At 41.4% G+C, this 23,611-nt stretch overlaps 1 protein-coding gene across 1 annotated transcript in view; it reads right to left on the reverse strand.

Moving 5' to 3' along the window:
• Positions 1 to 252: 252 nt before the first annotated feature.
• The window catches only part of RTKN2 (rhotekin 2), a 29,138-nt gene continuing 5,779 nt past the window's right edge, over positions 253 to 23,611 (reverse strand). Inside the window, exons 3-12 of the mRNA XM_035138071.3 lie at positions 23,217 to 23,275; positions 18,748 to 18,801; positions 17,685 to 17,802; positions 16,392 to 16,595; positions 11,797 to 11,891; positions 10,854 to 10,960; positions 8,293 to 8,424; positions 3,650 to 3,815; positions 2,785 to 2,892; positions 253 to 1,153 (exon numbers count right to left, since the gene is read on the reverse strand). Of these exons, the coding sequence (XP_034993962.3) occupies positions 609 to 1,153; positions 2,785 to 2,892; positions 3,650 to 3,815; positions 8,293 to 8,424; positions 10,854 to 10,960; positions 11,797 to 11,891; positions 16,392 to 16,595; positions 17,685 to 17,802; positions 18,748 to 18,801; positions 23,217 to 23,275 (1,588 nt within the window). The 3' untranslated portion in view covers positions 253 to 608. The remainder of the gene's footprint in view (positions 1,154 to 2,784; positions 2,893 to 3,649; positions 3,816 to 8,292; positions 8,425 to 10,853; positions 10,961 to 11,796; positions 11,892 to 16,391; positions 16,596 to 17,684; positions 17,803 to 18,747; positions 18,802 to 23,216; positions 23,276 to 23,611) is intronic.

Genomic DNA, 23,611 nt, shown 5'->3' on the forward strand with positions numbered 1-23,611 from the left:
TAACCCGAGGTGTTCGTAACCCGAGGTACGACTGTACTTTATTTTCTTCAAACTCTTTTGTAAGACCATTCATGAAGAGCCAGAGTAAAAAATAAATAAATAAGACATTCCTATTACTGTGAGGGTCTAGAGACTGGTCCCATAGACTTCTATGGGCAGAGTCCAACAGCATCTGTGGTTAATTCTGACAACACAAGGAAGAATTTTATTCTCCTCAAGTTAAGTGCCTGCTCAAAAACCTGTCGTAAATTTGAGATTGTTTATTTGAAATGCAATATGGGGAAAATGTATGGGTCGAGTTATACAGAGGCTTTTTGGGGGGGAGAACAGTTTAAGTCTATCAGAAGGTTCTCCATCATTTAAAAAACCAAAACCCTGCTGATTTGTATCTTTGTTGAGGAATCTCTTTACACACTGGCGATGTCAAGCAGAGCACAATTTGGGGACAGGATGGAAGGAGAGGTGTTTCCTTTGCTATAGTCTCAATCACCTGGCTGTGTGTTGAAAATAAATATGTTAACACTTCAGGAACTCTGGCGAAAGACAGATAGTGAACATGGCCAACACTCCCTTTGCCCCCGTAATTCTGAGCAAACCAAACATTAGTCCTACACCTGCGAATGAAAATAGATTCTAGGCTCAAGCATCTCTTTGACCAACCTCTGCCTAGGAGCAGGAATGGGTTTGTCGCTATTATCAACCTTTGTACCTGAATCGGCAGGATTTTCATTGTCAGCGAAGGTACCTTTCTGCCAAGGAGTTGGTTTGCGGGGAGCTGCAATAGGTTGTTTGAAGTGAGGAACAGAAGATGAGCTGGAACCAGGAGAATTGTTTTTATGAGAATTATTCCAGATGTTTTCCTTGCCCAATTGATCTGACATTGTCTGTGCTCCTGTGGTGTATGGCGGCTGATCAGATGGTGGAAGGGGTGCTCTTCTCTTCTTGCCCTTCCCTTCACTAGGGCTTATGTGCTCTTCTTTTGCTCCTGGAAGCAGGCTTTTCTGCACAAGCATGTGGTGAGAACCGTCAAACATGGCTGCCCATGAAGGTGGCAAACATTCTTGTTGGCCAATCGGCAGCTCCCCATTGACTTCCTCAACTTTTCGTTGCACTGTATCGGGGAACGCTTCCTGTTTTACTGGGGAATCAATGCCTATCACATTTTAAAAGACAACATAAAATTCTTATTACATTGATACTTAGCTGCATTATTGAGCCCAGTGTTTAAGCCTTACCACGACGATATAAAAACATGCACACCTTTATGGAAAACAAGACCCTAAAATTGTCCTGGGCAGCAGAAATACCTGTACTTTTACACATCAACAAAACACACATCATAATATTATGAATGCAGCCAATTATGGCTTTACTGTCCACTGTACAGCAGGCTTCATTAGGTGGAATACTTTACCTTGTAAAATCAGCAGCAGGAGCTTAAACTATTGTGGATCTTCATTAATTTTTACTGAATTCTTAGCACTGTCCAGGGAGCAGGGAGATTATATTGAATGCCAATGCTTAACAAGAACCTCCTTTCATTTTGAAGAGTATAAATGTGGTTTATTACTCATTTTCTTTAAAAACTACAATGCAATTTTCATGCTGTACCTCCATATTTGACTCTTGATTTACTTGTGGCCACTTAAAACACTGTTCAAATATTACTCTGCTTCTAGACCGTTTCAATGCACAGCACAGTAATCAATATAACAATTTTTACAGCCTCAAGGGCAGGGGGTCAACAAACTGTTGCTGAGCTTGGGAGCAAACCATTATTTTCTACTGCTAGTCAGCTGCAAAGTCAATTTTATTCATAACATGTCCCAGAGTAAGGTAATTTTAGACTGATCAGAAAGATGGTTCCAATCCCCTTACCAGCAGAGGCAAATGGGGTGTTCTTATAATATAGCTGGAATAGAAGCATCCAGAAACAATAATAATACTTCACGTGTATATAGCAACCCAAATGAGGGGTCAAACAATGGGAGACAATGCCTTGCCTACAACATCCCAGTGAGTCGCCAAAACCAAGCCAATGGATTCAAATGATAAGAAAGGAGATTCCAACTAAACATTTGGAAGAACTTTCTGGCATTAAGAGCTGTTCACCAGTGAACAGTTGACCTCAGAAGGTGGTGGATCCTCCTTCACTGGAAGTTTTTAAAGAGAGGTTGGATGGCCATCTGTCAGGGATTCTTTACCTGTGATTCCTGCATTGCAGGAGTTTGGACCAGACAGCCCTTGGGATCCCTTCTAACTCTACAACTCTATGACTGTACGAGTGAAGGCGGACATGGAATTCAAACCAGGAACCCCCAATTTATTGCACGGCATCTTAGCCACTCTGCTTCTCAGGTCTGTGCTTGGTCAAGATGGATCTAACCAGTTGCAACATTATACATAGTAAACTAGAGAACAAGAAATTTACCAAACTGCAAATACCATGCAAAATTATCAGTTGCTGCCAAACAGTTATTCAGCCTAAGAACAACAGGACTTACTCTCAGTTAATTATGCACAGGGTTGAACTGAGTGGGGCAGCCCTGTGTGCAGCCACAAAATCTGCTCCCAAGGTTTGGAGAACCCCATGAGAACAGATTTTATAAACATGTAGAGGGCTCGGGTGGGGAAATAAGGTTGCATTCCCCCTTCACTGGGGGGGGGGGGAGATGAGAGTTATGCAAGAACAGAAATTGATTCAACCTCCATAGAGATTATAAAACAGAGGCACAATAGGTTGTGTCCAGTATTGCTTCAAATACCTTGCTATCTCCCACTTACTCATATCTCGGTAAACTGAAGTAGCCTCTTTTGTCAAGAACAATGGTGGTTTCCGTGGTGACATAATCTCAATTTTCATGAATTCTTCACAACAGTGTTTCCACTGGCCTAAAAGGAAATCAGAAAGCAATGAGAGGAAGTAAAAATACTCCACTTTTTATAATTTTATCTGGTTAATAATGCCCCAAATAGGAAACTGTTTCATAAATGCTGCATTAACTCTTTTACAATTCCTCCAGATTGCTAGCTGACGAAGATCTGGACGCTTCCAATAATGCCATAATCTCTCAAGCAAGTACTATACCTTTGCAGTGGCAAAGTAAGCTTGGATTTCTCAGGCTTCCAACATGGGAACAAGACAATCAATTCTCACAGCATGACCAAGTCCCAATCTTTACAATTTATACCTTAATACTGTTACTGTCAGATATTTCAGCTTGACATAAATATTCATTTATTTTATTGCAAATCACTGTGATGGAGGGGGAAGAAGAGGCACACTGAAACCTTAGTAGAAGGCTCTGCTCAGCAGTATAAACGGTTATGAGATGTATTTGGGGGAGGGAAACTTTTATACCACCCCGCTAAAACATTTCCCCAATAGATGATTTCCCAATCGTCTTCTTTCCGAGCCTCCAGAATATCAAGGGAATAAAGCAATGAAGGATCAGATTATCAAAGTTAAAAGATTTCCTGCTCTTCCTCTGAAGAACATACTACCTAATGTGCTGTGGAACAGAGAGCTTTTTTTATTTTATTCTCCTTGCAAATGACAGGATTGTTATGCAATGTGAGTTCAAAATGTTCAGTGCATTCTTTGAACATACATAGGCACTCCTGTACAAAAGGAGACGGCGCTACTTACTGAAATCATAGAAGTGCTGCCAGAAAGCTTCCATCCAGTTATAAAGGTCTTCCCGGCTTTCAACTGCAAAAATCTGAGTCACAGTTTCACCAGCCTCAGGGTTGATAACAGAAAAGTTATTGGAGTTTATCGGGGCATCTTTATCCACAGCACGAATTCTGGTTTCCTAAATGTTATATAAATACAGAGTGAAACTATAATGTTCTCTCACTCACTCACCCACTCACTCTCACACACACTACAACTTTAATCAAATAGAAAAATCATAGGTTACATGACAGTTGTCAGCTAGGCACTATGACTGCAATTTTCAAGGTGATGCTATATGGACATTAATTCTGCTTAAAGAAGAACTCAAATTAAAAAGGTATGCAATAAAGTAAGCATATTTAGAACATATTTCATAATGGGCAGGAGGAGACATCATTTGGATGGTTCTAAACAGGATTGCTTTTTAGATTGCTCAGATTCAGAAAATTGAGGCATATTTCATATCAGTTAAAATTTGGTATCAATTAAAGTGATATCTGTTGCTGAACTGATTGAATTATCATATTGACAAACTTTCCCCAAGTAACCTGTATGATGTTCCCAACTACTCACTGGCATATCCTTGAACTACTCTGTCTTCCTGTCTCGAACTTGTTAAGAACACAAAGACCAGTTTCACCTCCTGAACTGGCTTCAGTGCTATTTTAAACATATATTGCAACAACAATGGAGAAACTGGAGCTCTTTAAACTGTCCAATACCTACGAGTCTAACTGCATTGTTGCAACCAAATTTTCTGTGATTTCCAAAAGTAGGCCTGTCAACCAAGAGATTTTGAGACGTCAATTACAGCTCCTCTCCCCCCCCCCTTCTTTGCAATCAGTTACATTTTACAATGACATATTTATTCAGGAGAAACTGACTAGATCCAAAGAGGTACATAAACTGAGTAGTATCCAGAAAAGTATGGGGGGACGGACGTCCATTTGCACAGTTAAGTTTACTGCTTAATCCATTTCTTCTGCAGCTCATTCCATCACCTGAAAAGCCACTCTTGAGGATGTGAGTGGAGGGGGGGCAGCTCTTGCAAAGAGAAGCCCCTTTCTGTTTGCACTCTGGATTTCAGTCACTGTTTAGAGCAGGAGTGGCTAACCTGTGGCCCTCCAGATGCTGCTGAACTACAACTCCTATAATCCCCAACCATTGCCCATACTGGAGTCCAACAACACTTTGAGGGTCACAGATTGTTTAGCTATACAACATTTTCCCACAGAAGTTACCCTGCCTGCCTGGACACATTTTCCATTACCAGCTCCTTTACAACTGGAACACCATCTGTGATAGTGCGCTTTACAATGTACTACAAGAACTGTTTGCTCCCACTTGGACCTGCCCAGGTGTTCTCCAAGGGTTCCATTGTGAGTTCCCCTACTGTCGGAGGCAATGCAGGTGGGGCCTTTCAGTGATGAGGCCTCTCTTGGCATATTGCCTGGCAGTTACTATTGCTCTTTCAGTGCCAGGTAAAATATATTTTTATGTATGCAGGCTTTCTAGATGTTGTTTGAAGTAGCAGCTTTTACTTTTGCTTGGCTCTGGTTTTGCTATTTTACAATTAGTTAGTGTATTTCTGGTTACAATATTTTTAATCTTTGATCTGTGAGCTGCTCTGGGAATAGCTGTGTGGTGGCACAGATGAAGACTAAAATAGAAATACCTGAATTAAAACAACAACCCACCACCCTAATCATGCAGGTGAGAGCTGATAATATGGACCCCAACCCTGGAGTCTGCATTGATTTTGTGGTTTGGGCCAACATGATCAGGCCTTGCCCACGCAGCTGGGCCATTTAAACATTATCCAAGATTCTCACAGAAAGGCAGTGCTCTCATGCAGCCAGTGTGACCTTCACACTCAGTTAAGAACACACCTTTAAAAGACAAATCCTGCAGCCAAGCTGGTGCCAAATATATTGCTCTGCTTTCCTTTGGACCACATCAGTAAGGCTGCGAGGTGGGTCCTGTCATCTGGGCAGGCCAGGACCTCCAAGCACACTGCTCAGGCTTACACCCCAGGGAGGTCACTTCGGTGCTGCTAATGCATGGTTGGACTTCACCCCCAGAGGCACAATCCATTGTCTCTCGAGATGCAGGAATGCCAACAACAGTCATTCTGATTAAGTGATGCATGCTTTGAGACCTATTTAAAATTAGGCTGCAATTCCACAAATGGTTTCACGTGCCCAATACCCCATTGATTACAATCGAATGTACCACATTGAATTGAACAAGACGGCAACCTAATTATCTCAGCCACTTACATTTTTTTTTGATAATTCATGTCATCCAACAATCTCACCATTGCAATAACAAAAATAAACCTTCTTCACAAGAAGACAGACATTAAACCAATCTCTTTATAAAGCCCAGAAACCTACTACTATAGTTATATAGACAGGAGGATTTATCTGTTCTTATTTAATCCCATTTCACTTCAAACACACATCCCCTTTTCTGTGGTCTGTCTGTCAGTTCACACCAGTAAAGATTAAATATGTAACTAGGAAAAGTAAGTCACATATATTGTCATGGGGGTAGGGGTGCGGAATTCCAGGGCTGACAAGTCTTTGAAAAATCTGCAAAATATTATTGATGGGGTATATTTAAAAAAAATACTGGAGGAGCTGTTTGAAATACAAACACAGCTGTTTGTAGCTTATCTGATGAATTTGCTCATTTAAATTTTTCATTCTAAAAATAGGAGATTAAGTAATTCATCCATAAATGCTGTGTCCTATTAATGCAGGTAACCATAGATACCAGTATAAAATTAAGTCAAATAGATTTACATTTGACAGGTTAGAACTTGAAGCAACCCAGTGACATAAGTTCATTTAGTGTTTGCTATGTATCTTATGCCGCAAATGCATTTATAAAACAAAAGTGATTCTCAAGTAAGAGACATTTTATACTTCATTTGATTATTTAAGTGATGGAAGATGCTAACTTCAGCAGTAATAGGTCGGTATGTTTCTGAAGCGGTAATACATTATGCAACAGATGGGATGTATCCAAGGAACTGCATATTAAGCATGCTATTTAAAGTGCCCACAAGCTCTCTCCAGCATAACACACAGGTCTAAATGTATTGTCAGTCCTTTGACACAATACTGTCCCCACTTTTGACTAAGAAATAGTGAATACACTTGTCTCTCAGAGACTAAACAAACAACTTAAGGTGTGGCAGTGTATGCTAAGTCTTTCAATTAAGTGGAGACTGAGGTTGCAATCCTAAACTCACTTACTGGGGATTAAGCCACATTGAACAAAGTGGACTTGCTTCTGAAGAAATGTGAATAGGCTTGATCAACCAGTACGCTGCAAAATTTATGGAAGTCAATAACTTATTCGCCCCTTGGGTTAAACATGTTGAAAGATGTTGCTCACTCTATGGTTTAGTTATCTGCCCTCACATGGTTCACTCAAGCAGGATGTTCTAGCACAGAGGTTTCCAATTATACCATCTCAGTACTGGAAAGTTGCTGTGTTCAGGTCCTACCATTCACACTTACCTGGCAGTGGTATGGGTGCTGCTTCCCTGAAACTTCTTCCTATAGCACCTTAGGACAGGTTGGATATAGAAACCACACCAATGAACCAACTGCACAGTTCTTTCCCACAATTAATGAAGGAAGAAGCATGTAGTTTGCCCCATTCATGCAATTCCTATCTATATCATCTCTCCTAGATACACATGAATAGATAAGTATGACGCCTTCCAGTATCCTGTTGGTTACTGGTGTGTGTGTGTGTGTGTGTGTGTGTGTGTGTGTGTGTGTGAGAGAGAGAGAGAGAGAGAGAGAGAGAGAGAGAGAGAGAGAGAGAGAGAGAGAAGAGAAAGAGAGAACGAACTGAGTCAAAAACTAGGTTTTAAATTCTGTACTTAAGCATATGTGACATGGAGACAGCAGAGAAAGTGGTTCCCAACCTTTTTTTGGCCATGCCCCGCCTAAGCATCTCTAAAGTCCTGATTCCCCCCCCCCCCATTTGTCATATAATTCTTATTATTCAAAAAGTGAACTCCTGTTCACATGGAGGAAGCCTAAAAGGCCATTCACTGTTAATAACTCATTCTCAAATTTCCACCCTTAAAAATCAAATTGACCCCCTGTGAGGCATGTGCCCTACATTGGGAACCACAGATATATATAAAATATATGCAGCCTTTATGGCAGGGCGCAATCTCCCCATGGATCAAAAAAGCAAAACTTGTATATGGCTGTAGTATCAATGACCTGAAAAGCATCTTTGCAGTAGTAGCCATCTTTGCATTTTGTTGGAAGCCACCCAGAATGTCTGGGGAATCCCAGCCAGATGGGTGGGGTATAAATAATAAATTATTATTATATTCAAATTATAGCAGAAAAAACAGAAAGCGGACTGTCAAAAAGAGCTGCAGTTATTGGTAACTGAGGTTCCAATTAGAGACTCAGAAACTGTGCCCCTGAAGCTTTCATGCAATGCTACTCTTAGCTCCCACACCTGGCATGGAAGGAATTCCATCACCTAAGACACAAATAGCATTTCCAGTTCAGCTTAACAACATACAAAAGGAGCACTGTAACTTAGCTTGAGTAGCAGATGTTATATTTTACCTTGTTGACAGAAACTGTCAAAGTCGGCTCCACTTTAGCTTCTGCTTCTTCTGGTGTACAATAACAAAGGAGTTTGCCACCTCTCAGTACACAGTAAAGTTTCCTCCATCCAGTCACATTCCCTATCTTTTGCTGTAAGAAAGCAAACACTTTTAGCATAAGTTTTACTTCCCAATGAACTACATTTTCTTGGGGGAATAATAAATGGTACACAATATGCATTAAAAAGAGACCACTCAACTGCTCAGATTGCAGTTGTCCGTATAATAATTTGAGAAGAAAATTTCACACAAGGGCTAAAGCAAATATCACCAAAGACTGGTCATCTCGTGATATTTCGTAATGATCGCAACAGTATCAATTATGCAAATAACTGTTTAGATGCAAATCTACCATTGTTAATGACATGATTTAGCTTTCTCTGGACTCAGCTAGACTGGTAAAGAAAACTGATTTACAACACTTTAAACTGAAACACTTCTTTGATGTGTCTAGATGCAGCCTCTTTCTATAAATAAATTATATATACACATTTCCATTTTATGTTATTTATCAATCCAGTCTGCTCCTCTGCATTGTGTATCTAAGTTCCAACATCCATTCACAAGGCATTTTAACAGCTGAAGATTACTCATTAGCTTATGTCTTAATAATTTACTGGTAGGTAAAATAGCTTGTTTTAAAAAACTAGACAACTAGGAATTTTCACAGACAATACTGAATGGCAATAAAGATGCAACATCTTTTATTCCATTAACAGATCTTCAAAATTGAGAAGCAGTAATATCCCCCCAAAAAACCAAGTTAGTATAAAAACGTGAGAGGGAATTAAACACAAATGTTACTTGTGGCAACAAGAAGTCGTAAAAGGAACAGACACTTCTGTAAATAAGCCCATAAAACATCCATTAATTGGACATATTTAAGATTCCCAAATGATTAAATGTCCTTGCCTGCCCAATAATGCTGGGCAGCAAATTGATTCTGGGTGAAAATAGGTCGCTGTTTTTATAGTCAAAGATATTCCTTCCTCAATTTGCCAGTCACATTTCTGCTCTATTCACTAGAGCTCTGATTATTACCATAAGATCAGAGAATAACCTATCCTCCCCAGTTTCCATGGGCTCCCAAGATTCTTTGCAAAAAATAATGATAATGATAATTATTATTATTATTAATAGTAATAATAATAATACATTCCACTGTGCAGGGGGTGAGTACTGCTGCTTTTGGGGCTAACTATATTTTTATGCATTACCTATAGAAAGGGTAGTTTCATAGTAACCACTGTAACTATTGTAAGTGTCTTTACATAGTATTTTGCATTTTAGTCAATTTTATTTAACTCTCGTTAACATTAAACTATTTCTTAGTTAACTGCCTTGATCTTCCCTACAAAAATAATCAAAAACATATTACTGACCGTTTAAATGCTTTTTTGTTATTGCATTACAAAACATGTACCAGTAACAGTTTTGCAACCTAAAGAATTTATCTGTAACTCGGGTAAGTGTTTTCTTTAAAAGTATGTATCAAAACATTTTTCCATCTACAGCGATACACATAAAGAGCTAACATTTTATGTGCAAGTGTCAAACTTATGGTGATGTTTATTGGAAACGGTGAAGAAAAGGGAAATGACCTGGGTCCAACATAACGTGGCACATGTAGCATGTAACAATTCACTGATATACACTCACACATAAATTCCTCCAAAGCAAGACCCTGTGCATGTGATACTGGTCAGCATCAAGTCCACGTGGGAAGTTGTAATATTCAAGGGAATTTACACTTATCTATGGCAACACCCTAATGATTTGTTACTTTTCAACCCAATGTTTATCATTGTAGTTATCATGTCATGGAAGTCCCCGTTTTTATTGTTATTTTAAAAAGAGGATTTCACATTAACGAATATAATACTGCATCACCTGGCTAACAAATTTTCCTTTCAATCTTCCAGTCTCAACCTCAACAATGATACAATTGCCAACTGACACCAGTAAGTCAGGGGCCGCTTCTGCTTCTGCACTTTATTTCAGCATAATCACTTTTCCTATAGGGATATTATTGCCCGTGTTTGTGGTGTTCATTTTAAATTATGTTAAAATTCATTTAGATTTTGTGTTCAAAGCTGCCTTCAACAGTTTACAGGGTTGTACTGTGGGTTAAACTACTGTGCCGCTTGGGCTTGCCAATCAGAAGGTTGACAGTTCAAAACCCCGCAACGGGGTGAGCTCCCGTTGCTCGGTCCCAGCTCCTGCCAACCTAGCAGTTCGAAAGCACGTCGAAGTGCAAGTAGATAAATAGGTGCCTACAGAGGGAAGGTAAACGGCGTTGCAGTGTGCTACTCTGCTTTGCCAGAAGCGGCTTTGTCATGCTGGCCACATGACCTAGAAGCTGTATGCTGGCTCCCTCGGCCAATAACGAGAGATGAGCGCCTCAACCCCAGAGTCGGTCACGACTCTGGACCTTTACCGTTATGTTTACATCAACCAGTAACATTTATGTTACACTTACACACACACACACACACACAGTATAATTATTATACAATTTACCTGTTGACTCAGAAATCCAGTCATCATATCCTTGGTCATGCAGTATGGTTGGGCAATTAGACGACAACACAGGCTGCCATACAATGGAAGCCAAAAAGAAGATTCCTCTAAAAAGAAAGTCATGACCATTGCATATTGTTAGATTAGTCATTACTCAATAGGAATTATTTTTTTACCAATAGTTGATTACAAGACATGGAACAAAGACTGGAGCCAGCATTTGAATTTATAACACTACAGGATGAGATCTCCATCACACAGGACTAGAGAGAACCAAAGAACAGTAGACCGTTTGGACAACAAAGATTTCTTTGACAAAAAGCACACCTGAATCCACCCTGTTTATCCTCTTGTTTCTTCAACATGATCTTAAGCGATCATCACCTCATACATTTCATTTACCAAACAAATTCTCATTCCTTACACCTCCTCATACAAAAGTCAGCTCGAGAGAGTTGCTGGTCAGCTGCTGAATGTAGAAGCTGACTTAAAAAGGTAAAGGGACCCTTGACCGTTAGGTCCAGTCGCGGACGACTCTGGGGTTGCAGTGCTCATCTCGCTTTACTGGCCAAGGGAGCTGGCGTACAGCTTCCGGGTCATGTGGCCAGCATGACTACGCTGTTTCTGGTGAACCAGAGCAGCGCACGGAAACGCCCTTTACCTTCCCGCCAGAGCGGTCCCTAATTATCTACTTGCACTTCGAAGTGCTTTCGAACTGCTAGGTTGGCAGGAGCAGGGACCTAGCAACATGAGCTCACCCTGTCGTGGGGATTCAAACCGCCGACCTTCTGAAGGTAGCTTTTCTCCCTGCTATCTTAAGGTTTGCTATCTTAACATTTGGCAGGACACGAGGCAAGGAAAACAATCACTACATTTGAGTACTATGAAATCAAGTTGGAATATTCTACTCAAACATCATTTATCTTATTGACTCTGAACTTACCATCTCCCACAGCAGTAAGGCTGTGGGTCTTGAAATTGTTGTTGACACTCTCCAACCCCAAAGATGCATGTGCCAGCAAATTGTATTTTGCACCCCTGGTAAAGATAGGTTTATTTCAGTATTGTGCACAAAATGTCAAAGTTCAGTTAATTCAAAGGCAGCTGTATTTTTGATCTTTGCTCCTTATTATATTTAAAGTACATTTTGGAAACTGTGCTCACTAGACTTGAGTGCATCATGCAGTAACATTGCTCCATTGTGTGAACTGGGAGCCCCCTTTCTGGAATGGAGTTTTTTTGTTTTTTTGTTTGTTTGTTTTTACTTCTGAAGGCCCCTGGGCCCACCACTATTTCAATTAGAAATGTGTTTCTTAAAGTTGTAAACACTGATTGCCTTACAAGAAACCGTTTTTTTCCCTTTCACTTTGACTGCTGTTTGAACCCATTATACACTCCAGCTCTCCCTATATGCTGCTGCAAGGTTATAGGTTTCATCCTACTTTGCTTTGAAGGGGATTCCCCTTTTAGGAACACACTAGACATGGCTTTCAGCGTGTTTTTTGATTAACAAATTGCTGGCTTGTCCGGGGATGGGGGGCAGAGATGGGTGGCAATCAAGGCTGGAACTGTGGTGTAGGGTGGGAATCAAGGGGCCTCACACCTTCTGGTTCATTGAGAAAAAAGCTCCTGGTTACACCCAAAGGAGTTCAGACCCTCCAAGTATCTCTATTTTCCAGGGACATCCCTGATTTAGAGACGCCGTCAAGGTTTCTGATTTGATCCTGGAATGTCCAACTTAGGATGCCCCTATTTTCGTTGGAGAAATGTTGGAGGTTATGGAGTTAGCCAACCCCCAAGCCGTCTGAAGGTAATCCTGTACAGGGAAGTTTTATGTTTAATTATGGCTTCATATATGTTGGAAGCTGCCCAGGGTGGCTGGGGCAACCCAGTAAAATGTGTGGGTATAAACAGTAAAATTATCATTATGGAATGGAACGTCCCTGTTTTCATTGGAGAAATGTTGGAGGGTATGGGAGTTTTCATTCCATTGTAAATACTGGTCACAGGAAAGATTCTGACTAGTTAATTGAAGTGTACCACACCCTTCGTCCCAAAGGAGCCCAGGGTGGCAATCACCTTTATATCATTGTCTAATTTTAGGTAATTATATTTGCTAACCCAATGAACATTAAAATTTCATTGCCTCCTCTCATTTGATATCCATACAAAGAGGCTGCTTTAAGTTTTAAAGTGCTTTGTGGTTTGTCTTAGCAACAGTATAATTTGGGTAACAGCTGAAAAAGCTCCACTTCCTCTGAACAGCTCAGTAATCTGTTTTTGCACCTCTAAGGTCTCCCACTCCCACCCCAAGAGTTGTTGTCATAGGATAATGATTACATTTGTTTCACTCATTACACAGGATAAATACAATTGCAGTACAATTTCCATTAGCACATCAAGGGAAAAAATCTTTGAACAGCTGAAAACAAGGTGCTGGTTATAAATGGATTCCATCCAAAAGATTCTCAATCACTAGGCAAACACATAAAAGCCATCTGTAATTGAACATTTTTGTTCCATTTTAAATAGCTGAGTTTCTTCTTACAGATGAAAATCTTTTTGTGCTGAATGTTCAAGTTAGAGATCCTTACTATTTATAGTACAAGGATTGCCAAAGAAAACAGACTACTTCACTATTGAAATATGTTTCACAGCAACATTTTCCATCTAAAACATGAGATTCTCTCTTTTTTTTGCTAACTTCATTGTCTCATTTCCAAAATTGTTATCAGTTGCCAATTTCTTCATCTTTCAAATTTTTATCAGTTTTCAAATTTAACCGGCTAATCAACACTGTTAGCAATGTTTTGCCTAAATGTTTGAATTAGATTATTGCCTTAAATGGAAGTATCTTTGCAGAAACTAGCCAACCACACTTGCTTGCATTAGAATATTTTGTACTTCCCAAGCTCTTTCTACAAGATGTTTTCAAAGCATTTTGTTATCTATACATTAAAACTTATGATTTTTTCCTGGCTCTGTCTTCAGTAGAATGGCAGCCTGTTCTTATCAGCACATTTGATACAAAACCTCAACCAGACTTACTAACAATACCATCTGCAGCATATATGTAAGTTGCTCATAGTTATTCCTGCTACAAAAAAGTGTGTTCTAGAAAATTGTTTTAATGCGATACATCAAAGTCTTATCAGCTGATTCATTTGACCCACTTTTCCTAAATTTGAAAGCATTTTGCATATCATTAATGCTACTCATTCAGCATACAAATGCTTTCATTCATTAGGTATACAAAAAAAAAATCACATATCATGATCTGATGCTGCGATTGTAACTATTGTTATTGACATCCGTCTGTCTTGAGAGACAATGGCGTGAGCCTCTGGGTGTGAAGTCAAATAACTGCGATAGCAGCACCGAAGTGAGATTCCACAGTACATGTCTGGACAGTGTGTATGGGGGTCCTGGGCTGCCCAGATGACAAGACCCTACTCTTGGTCTTGCTGATGTGGGCCAAAGGAAGCAGAGCAATACATTTGGCACCAGCTTGGCTGTAGGAGTTGCTGGAAGGAGGCATATAAGGTGCTATCCAGCTGTCTTAGAGACTCCATCCTGGATTTCTGTAAGGTTTAGTCAGACATCCCCAAACTCAGCCTTCCAGCTGTTTTGGGACTACAGTTCCCATCATCCCTGACCTCTGTTCCTGTTAGCTAGGGATGGTGGGAGTTGTAGTCCCAAAACAGCTGGAGGGCTGAGTTTGGGGTGCTGGGTTTAGTCCTTAGCCTTTTCTTCTCCTAAAAGTATGCCTCAAGGCAGTGGAGATTTAGGATCAGAGTTTTCCTTCTCTTAGATGGGCTACCTTCCCAGGTTGCTGAGTCCCATCTGCCCCTCACTCCCCTCTACAGCATTTGCAGAAACCGCCATCTTGACTGTTGGACACCCTATTGGTCTCATCCACTCAATCTCCTAAAGCCTGTCTTTACATGCAGAGGTAGTCCCTAACTCACTGAAGGCTTGAGAACTCCCTATATTATACAACTATACCAGACATATAGACTGGCAGGGTGTACCACAGAAACACCACACAATGATACAATGAACATATCAGGATTATAGGTGTCTACTAAAAGGCATAACTTTAGTTTATCCTGGTGTAGGAAACACAGGAAGCTTTCTTATACTAAGACAGAAAATGGGTCCCTCTAATTCAGTGTTGTCTACACTGAGTGGCAATAGCTCTCCAGGGTTTCATAGCTACCTGCCCTACCTGGAGCTGTCAGAGATTGAACCTGGGACCTTCCGCATGCAAAGGAGACACTATCACTCCACCCCTGATGTAGTAATATTACCATGAGTATCTGGAATGTCTAAGACTCCCCTGCACTTCCCTTTTGCTGCTCTTAGCCTCATCTGGTGGAGACACAGGGGAACCAGCTGTGAACTATCTAGCCTGGTGAAGAGACCCCGTGTTCCCTGATTTATATTTAAGCCAGGCTGCTGTGGACCTTGAAGTGCTGCAATACCAGCACTTAAAGTGTAGATTAGCTGTTCTTTTTTGCCCCTTAGTATACGTAAAGACCAAAATCAAATCTTTGTAACTTTGTAACTGTGCTTGTTGACATATTTGTCTTATTTGAACTTGATGATGTGCTTGGTAACAAACTATTTCCCCCCTAAATGTTACATGTAATTGTAAACTGATTTGGGCACAGCTTATGATGGAAAAGCAGTGTATAAATAATCAAAATTATTCCACGACAATATTTTTGGCCTCATTAGTCTCTCCTCTTCCATCCTTTGGAGGAGGGAACCATAGCTTAGTGGCAAAACACAGGTTTTGAATGCAGAAGCTCCTAAGTTCAGTCCCTTGTATTCCCACTTAAAAGGATCAGGTAGTAGGTAATGTGAAACACTTTCTTTCCAGAGGTCCGAGAGAGATGCTGCCAGCCAAGAAGAGACAATATTGGACTAGATGGTCAGATAATTTGACCTAGCATAAGGTATTTGTATGCGTCCCTATTCATTCATCCATCTCAACTCAACATCCTCATTGAGGTGAGAAAGCAGCTCTGATAAACTGGCAGAAATCAACCCCTTACTCACATCGCAGACAAATATAAGGAAAACGTGTCTTGGCTAATGGAAACAGGCATCCTGTGGACAAACTAGCAGCCCCTGGCACTTCCCTCTTTTCTAATTCGGGAAGGTGACTGCAGCTACAGAGCTGCACATACCACTCCCTCCAGGCTGGAAGAAAGGTCAGACCAAACAATTGCAAAGATCTGATTGAACAATTGCAAAGATGTATCTTCTGCTGCTGAGAGACAGGCAGTCCAGATGCATTATGTGCTGCACTACACTAGAGTAGCCAAATTGCCTTATCCTGTGGCTCAGGGGACAGACAGGAGCAGGAAAGGAAACTCCCAGGAAATTCAGATTTTTAGGAGCTGTTAAGATGTCAGTCTCTTAGCACTTGGTGGAATCTATTCCCATATACTTTTAAATAAAGACCAACTGCTCCCAATCCTCCCCCCCCCAAAAAAATCCTATGTTTAAATCAAAGAACAATTCACTCACACTACGGTCGCATCAGTAAGCAACAAGGATTCAGGGCTGCTGTCATCCAACACAGGACTGAGTTTCTTCCCAGCAGCTTTCCCAATTGAGGTTTTCAACTTCTTTACTAACTTCTTAGGAGTGTTTGTTATAGCTGAAGATTCTTCAGTACAGCAGCAACTGTAGACTTCGATCTTCAGCTGGAAGGCTGGGCCAGCTTCCTCACTAGAAACAATGGTTTCACAGCTTTTAGAAGTACAATGGTCAAACCAAAATTTAGAAGAAAATAAAATTACAGCTATTTATTTTATGTCTCAGCTACTCTCCACTGCATGCCTCCCATGCCAGAGTGGAATTTAAAACAAAACAATAAATCAAAGTACAGGAGGAGCAGCCACAAAACCAGATTCTAAAAACTGTTATAAAACATGTTAATGACATAGCACCAAAATGACATAAGCACTGGGGGCAAGCAAGCGTCTCTGGGGAAGAAATCACAACAAGAAAAAAGAAACCCTCTTTGGTGACTCTGCATCTAACCTCAGATGGCTTTTTCATAATGGGGAAAGTGTTCATGAAGGCTTGTGGGGAAAAAGACAACCCCTCAACCAGCATCAGCTAATAACAAAATCAAGTGGTTTTGAAGACATTCAGCAATCTGATGCTCTCTGATGGAAAAAAATATTTTGTTCAGCTAAAGATGACAAGAACAGATGTCTAAAAATTAAACCCATTGTGTGTACCCATGTTTTCAGGCTTCGATACAAGGTCATTTGCTGAGACAATGGACACTGAAACCAATGCAATTAATTAACAGCTAGAGTGACAGTTTCAGTAGGTATCTGCAATGTTTTTTGCCTCCCTGAATAGATGCATCTGAACACCTGTGCATATTCATGTAAACACATGTATATAAGCGTATATATACACAGGCTACAAGCTCTAACTAAGCAGTACAGTGGGGAGAGGGGAGAGCACCAGCAGCTCCTCACCAAATGGCAAGTTCAAATCAGGTCAGTTACCCACATTTGATCCAGGACCCTATCCTGGTTTTCCATCCTTCTATTTCCTCAAGTCTTCCAGGAATGCACAGAATGTATTATTTTCAAATATTCCAAGCAGTAGTCATAAACCAATTTCTTTAAGCCTTTGAATGTTCAAGCTGAATGTTCTACTTTTCCCATTTTGCCTTCGGTGTAATAGAAAGGTTGTGTGATTGTTTTTGAATTTTTGTCTTCAGAAGAGTCTTTCATTCTTTTTAAACTTGCAATTTGGTGAGGCCCTGCAGCTCTACATTGATCCAGAGATACTTACAATATGGTTGCACCTTCAAAACATATATCTGTGATTGCTTTATCCACAATAAGCAAGTCTGTATCAAAAACCTGAGTTCCTGCTTTGAGTAAGCAAAATACTGAGTAACGTTGGGTTCCTGAAAAAAGAAAATCCAAAAATACTATTTAAAAAGTTGCTATATTTATTTATTTATTAAATTGTTTATTGCAATTAAATAAAGAATTGAAGGTGTTTACGACAATTATAACACAGTACAATGAAAATCACACAAAAACTAAAACACTTTTTTGCATGCAGCAGAAAGATGCAAAGGAGGGGAAGATTCAGCAGGTCACTGGATCGTCTTTAGTGTCCATGTCTATATATTCAGCAGAACCTTTGCAGGTAAACTTTTAAGAATTTACACAATATAGCAGTTTTTATAACAAAAATATTTATACCCGGACCAAATTATTATCTTTGCTTCTTTAAAACTCATGGAAGCTATTATTTTCTGATAAACCTACTTTCTTTTTCCCCCTTTTTTTACAAACTCGCATTAAAGAATCTTGAAAACACACACTATTACGAATGCACAATGAAGGATAAGAGCATTTTGCCATACTGAGCCTCTCTGACCTTACGGAAATTCAAAGTGAAATCTTTAGGGATGGTGGGGGAAGAGACAGTTTGAAAAGACTCAGGAGTTAATCTCCATGACACAGCAAACTGCATGCCTGCACGAAGCCAAGTCAATAATCCATCCAACAGGAGACAAAGTTTCATTTAGATACATTTCAATGTTTCAACTAGCAGGATTACTTTCTGTATCTTTATCTGATATTTCAGCTCTCCTACTACTGAATATGTGATAGCATCATACACTTCTGTCACTCTACACTCTTCCAAGCATTGCATATTTTAAGAACTATAGATTTCAAGTCAGCCTATTTCAAATAACTATGTTAGGTCTATTGCGAGGTCACATTACATGCCAAGTGAGAAGTAAATGCTGCACAATGCCCTCTTGCTCAACCGCTAATAATAGGAGATTGAGCCCTCCTGTTTAGTTGTACAAAACAATTTTACAAAACATACGTACTGTCTCTGCTGCTGAAGTGATCAGAGCCTTTCCACATTAATGGAATTCGGAGATCTAAAAGTAAGTAGGAGAAATTAAACATGGTGACATCATGATGCTATCCCAATACAATCCAATAATTCAGAATTGTTTCTTTTAATCCTTATCTGTGGCAAAAGTCAAGCACACAGTATCCAGCAGCCTGCCTAATCAATCATCAATTATACTGTTCAATTATCATCGGCTTCCCTTTGGCAGAATTTCACAAGAACGTCAACTGAAAGGGCATTTTCATTTAAGAACAGTTTAGAATCTTACACAAATGTACTGTACCTAAAAATACAGTGGTACCTTGGTTCTTGAACTTAATTAGTTCCGGGAGTCTGTTCGACTCCCAAAACCGTTCGAAAACCAAGGTGTAACGTCTGATTGCCTTCCTGCACTCAATTGGAAGCCGCAGATGTTGGATGCTCAACTTCCAAAAAATATTTGCAAACCGGAACACTCACTCCCAGGTTTGCGGCGTTCGGGAGCCGATTTGTTCGTGAGGTACCACTTTACTTGGTAGTTGGGAGCTTTTATTTATTTTAGTCCATTATTGAGTCAATAGTGCTGATTTACCTTGGGAATATCTCAGTGACAGATTGTTATTTCACAGTGTGCCAGGTTCTTCTAAAGGACCATGGGCATCAATGACGCAGAAGAACTTTGCCCGAAAGTTTGGTGAGCTACTGCCACAGAGAGTAAACAGCCCTAGGCTGGAAGAACCAGCAGTCTGATTCTGCAAGAACAAGTCCATAAATGCACTTGGCTAGCTCAACATAAGAAAGCACTTTTATTCAGAATCTCCCACTCCTTCCACCATGTCTCAAGGATGCTTGCAAAACAGTGAAATCATTCATTGCTTCGGCTCCTTAGGGTAGTGATAAAGCGGGATGTCAAATCCAAACTCCTCCTCCAAGGCCAAATTATGTCGACCCTTGAACATGACAGCTCCTGCTATCTTTGAGGAAGATGCATCACACTATATTCTGAAATCACAGGATAATTTTGTATGGAATATTATACCTTTGTGTTGCCAACTAATAAGCAAAATGATTTGGACACCACAAGAGGGAGATATTGGGAGACACTGACAAGCTGCATATTTTTCCAACACTTTGGAAAAAAATTAGGATAAACTTGGCTTTAAAAGGAAGAGAAGCACCCAATAATCACAGAAAGAGTTGAGATGTGATGTTTTACACTGTTTACTAAAACTAGAATGGCAATTTATTAGAATCACTCATTTCCAGTTATGAGTAAAAATCAAAGTAACTTGGCTTTCAAATGATGCTTCATAAAGAGTTTGCAACATGCAGGGAAATGTGGAATGGCAGAAGTGAACAGCTTCGTGTCAAAGAAGATTACATCTCAATCAATTTCATAAGCAGACATTCTTTGGCCTATGGTGCACATTATCGAAGCCTGCTATTTCAGCAATAAATCCCACTGGCAATGTATTCTCATGAGACTCTGCTTCAAAGATTTCATAGCATTTAATTGGCTATCCGTTTCTTGGAGTCACATTAATGTAACAAAATCCAACACTGAGGCAAGAATAAAGTAGAATTTAAACTAAACAGATAAAAAGCTGGCAATAATAGATTTATTTTCAACTAGTAGAATTCAGCCTGTTTAAAAACGGGCGCTAGAACGCTGCTCTGTGCAGCGCCGGCATGGGACGGAGCTTCGGAGGTCTCCGAAGCCCCGTCTCATGCCGGCACTGCGTGCTGAGGCGGCGGGGGGGAGGAGCGCTTCTCCCCCCCCCGCCGCCTCGCCGCGCACCTCCCGCGTGAGACGGGGCTTCGGAGAAGGTCTCCGAAGCCCCGTCCCATGTCAGCGCTGCGTGGTGAGGCGGCGGGGGGGAGGAGCGCTTCTCCCCCCCGCCTCCTCGCCGCGCACCTCCCGCATGAGACGGGGCTTCGGAGAAGGTCTCCGAAGCCCCGTCCCATGTCGGCGCTGCGTGCCGAGGTGGCGGGGGAGGAGGAGCGCTTCTCCCCCCCCCACCGCCGCCTCGCCGCGCACCTCCCGCATGAGACGGGGCTTCGGAGAAGGTCTCCGAAGCCCCGTCCCATGTCAGCGCTGCGTGGTGAGGCGGGGGGGGAGGAGCGCTTCTCCTCCCCCCCCGCCGCCTCGCCGCGCACGCCAAGCCAGTCCCCGAGCCGAAGTGCGGCGCGGCGGGTGCTTTTCGCCGTTTGCCTCCCCCTTCGCTCCGGGAAGGCAAACGGCGAAAAGCCCCCGCCGCGCCGCACTTCAGCTCGGGGACTGGCTTAGTGGCGGCGGGAAAAAGGGGAGGAAAAAGCCGGCTTCCCTTGCCGCCCGCTGCCGCTTCGGCTTCCTCGGGGAAGGCAAGCAGGCGGGCTGTCTGCCTGCTTGTGTTCGCCGAGGAAGCGCAGTCCCATGCCGGCGGTGCGCGGCAAGGCTGCCGGGGGGAGCGCTTCTTTCCCCCGCCGACTCACCACGCACCTCCAGCATGAGACTGGGCTTCGGAGCGGCGGTTGGCGGAGCGGCGGTTGGCCGTTGTCCCTCCGTCCAATCCCTGTGTCTCTGGGGGACATGCGCAGTGACCCAGGGACACACGGGACAGCTTGGACGCAGGGACAACTTGCATATTATTATATAGGATAAAGGCAGAAGGTTATTTTCTTCAGAGCTTCACCAGAAAAAAATTGCTGGTCAGACCAACTACCAGTAATCACTTTATATAATTATATTCTGGCACACAGGCAAAGGTTTTGTAGTTTAGCCTGGCAAGTTGGAAAATTAGTGCTGCTGCTGCTGCTATTTCTCCCCTATACAATTCACTTTTATGTCCTGGGTTTCCATAATTTGGCCTTTCACTGATTGTCTTCTGATCAGTCTAATAGCTCTTTCAATATTTCCATAGGTGGAAGCTCTTCTTTTGCTTTTCCTCTCTGTTGGGGATCTGTTCTTGGGTTCCTCTGAGATCTGTTCCTGGATCCCTGCTTTTCTGCCACTGCACATTATTCCTGAGAGACCTCATCAAATCTGTAATGCTATGGCTTTCTGTACCCCCTGCAGGGAGAGAACACTCAGCTCTTTCTTTCTCTCCTCCTGAGCTGTTCTCCCTGCAACCCTACATCTCCAGCCACCTGATATTTCTACTTGCAAGTTATGTTGTTTCAAACTCAGTATGTCCAAGATGGAACTGCTCATCTTTCTCCCCAAGGTCTGAACTCCCTATGTGCTATCCTGAATCCAGTGATAATGCTACCATCCACTGTGCTGAACAGGTACATGGCCTTGGCCCAGTCTCATAGTCCCTCCAAAGCTTGAGGCAGGGACCTTCTGTAATCAGAAAAATGCCATGCACAATGGTGGTGTTATGTAAACAGCAACAAGGAACAACAAGGTTTCTGTCCAAATCAGTTAACAATCTAGATTTAGACCAGTGGTCAGCAAACTTTTTCAGCAGGGGGCCAGTCCACTGTCCCTCAGACCTTGTGGGGGGCCAGACTATTTTTTTTGGGGGGGGGGGTGGATGAATGAATTCCTATGCCCCACAAATAACTCAAGAGATGTATTTTAAATAAAAGCACACATTCTACTCATGTAGAAACATGCTGATTCCCGGACTGTCCACGGGCCAGACTGAGAAGGCTATTGGGCCGGATCCGGCCCCCCGGCCTTAGTTTGCCTACCCATGATTTAGGCAATAGGACAGGTGTCTACAACGAAGATGAGGCAAACGTAATTGGAACAATCTTTGAAGATGCAAATACATATATTTAGGCTTTGAATTTGGAACTAAGGAGGTAAGCCAAAGGAGTCATGGGTGAAGTGAGCCTTGAGGAAGGGCTTCAATTAATAAAGCTGTTTGGGGAGCAAATTCAAGGCATAAGCGGTAATGAGGGGGAATGGGCAAGTCATTAAAACAGGAGGCCTTCAGATAGGCGAGGATGATCAATTTAAAAGCGAGAACATCACAGATCCCCTCTCCCTACGCACCTTTTGAAAAAACTAAGACTGTGATCCTACTGGCCAGTTAAATGCACCTTGCATTCTGTTTAAATTAATGAGCCTTATTTTCGGAGTATGCCAGTTTAGGACCAAGACATAGAAGTACTATTTAGAATGCAATACTTGTAATTTCACTGCTTATGCCACATCAGAAGTAATTTTCAAAACTTGAGATATACACTTGCTTGGTTCTTAAGCAGTTATATCCTCCAGTGATGAAGCTGGAAATGTAAAAGCCTATCCTTTGTACAAGACAGTTACACAGTGAGGGTGATAAGGTCTTGAATATTATCTTAAATGCAATGAATGCATTTACTTTCCAAATGGATTTAGTTACAGAGTTACCCAAGGCTAGCCATTTCACACAGAGAGCATGCATTTCAATGAAAAGACACTGCATTGCAATTTATATTGCATCAGCAAATTTTCAAGCTCACCAACTGAAGGCTTTCAGAACATAATAATACCTGATATGGCAAGTCTGCCTGCACAAGCTTCACGGTCTTTAGCTGCAAAATCTGAACATCTGACAAAACAAAATAAAGCTTATAATTAGATAAAGAAATTAATTTCTATCTACTTCTCTTCTTTCAAAATAAATTTGTCTGAGGTCAAATTATTGTGTAGTCAGTTATGCTCAAGAGGGATCCACACATCAAAGTACAGTGGAACCTCTACTTGCGAATTTAATCTGTTCCGAATGCACATTCGTGAGTAGAAACATTCGTAAGTCGAAACTATGTTTCCCATAGGAATGCATTGGGAATGGATTAATTCGTCCCGGAGCCTAGGAAAAAGACCCTTTAAAAGAGACTTTAAAGACTTTAAAGGCACGCAAACTGCACAGCAACATTACCTTTCA

The sequence above is a fragment of the Zootoca vivipara genome, chromosome 5 (genome assembly GCF_965207765.1).
Source record: "Zootoca vivipara chromosome 5, rZooViv2.hap1.1, whole genome shotgun sequence".
NCBI classification, from domain to species: Eukaryota; Metazoa; Chordata; class Lepidosauria; order Squamata; family Lacertidae; genus Zootoca; species Zootoca vivipara.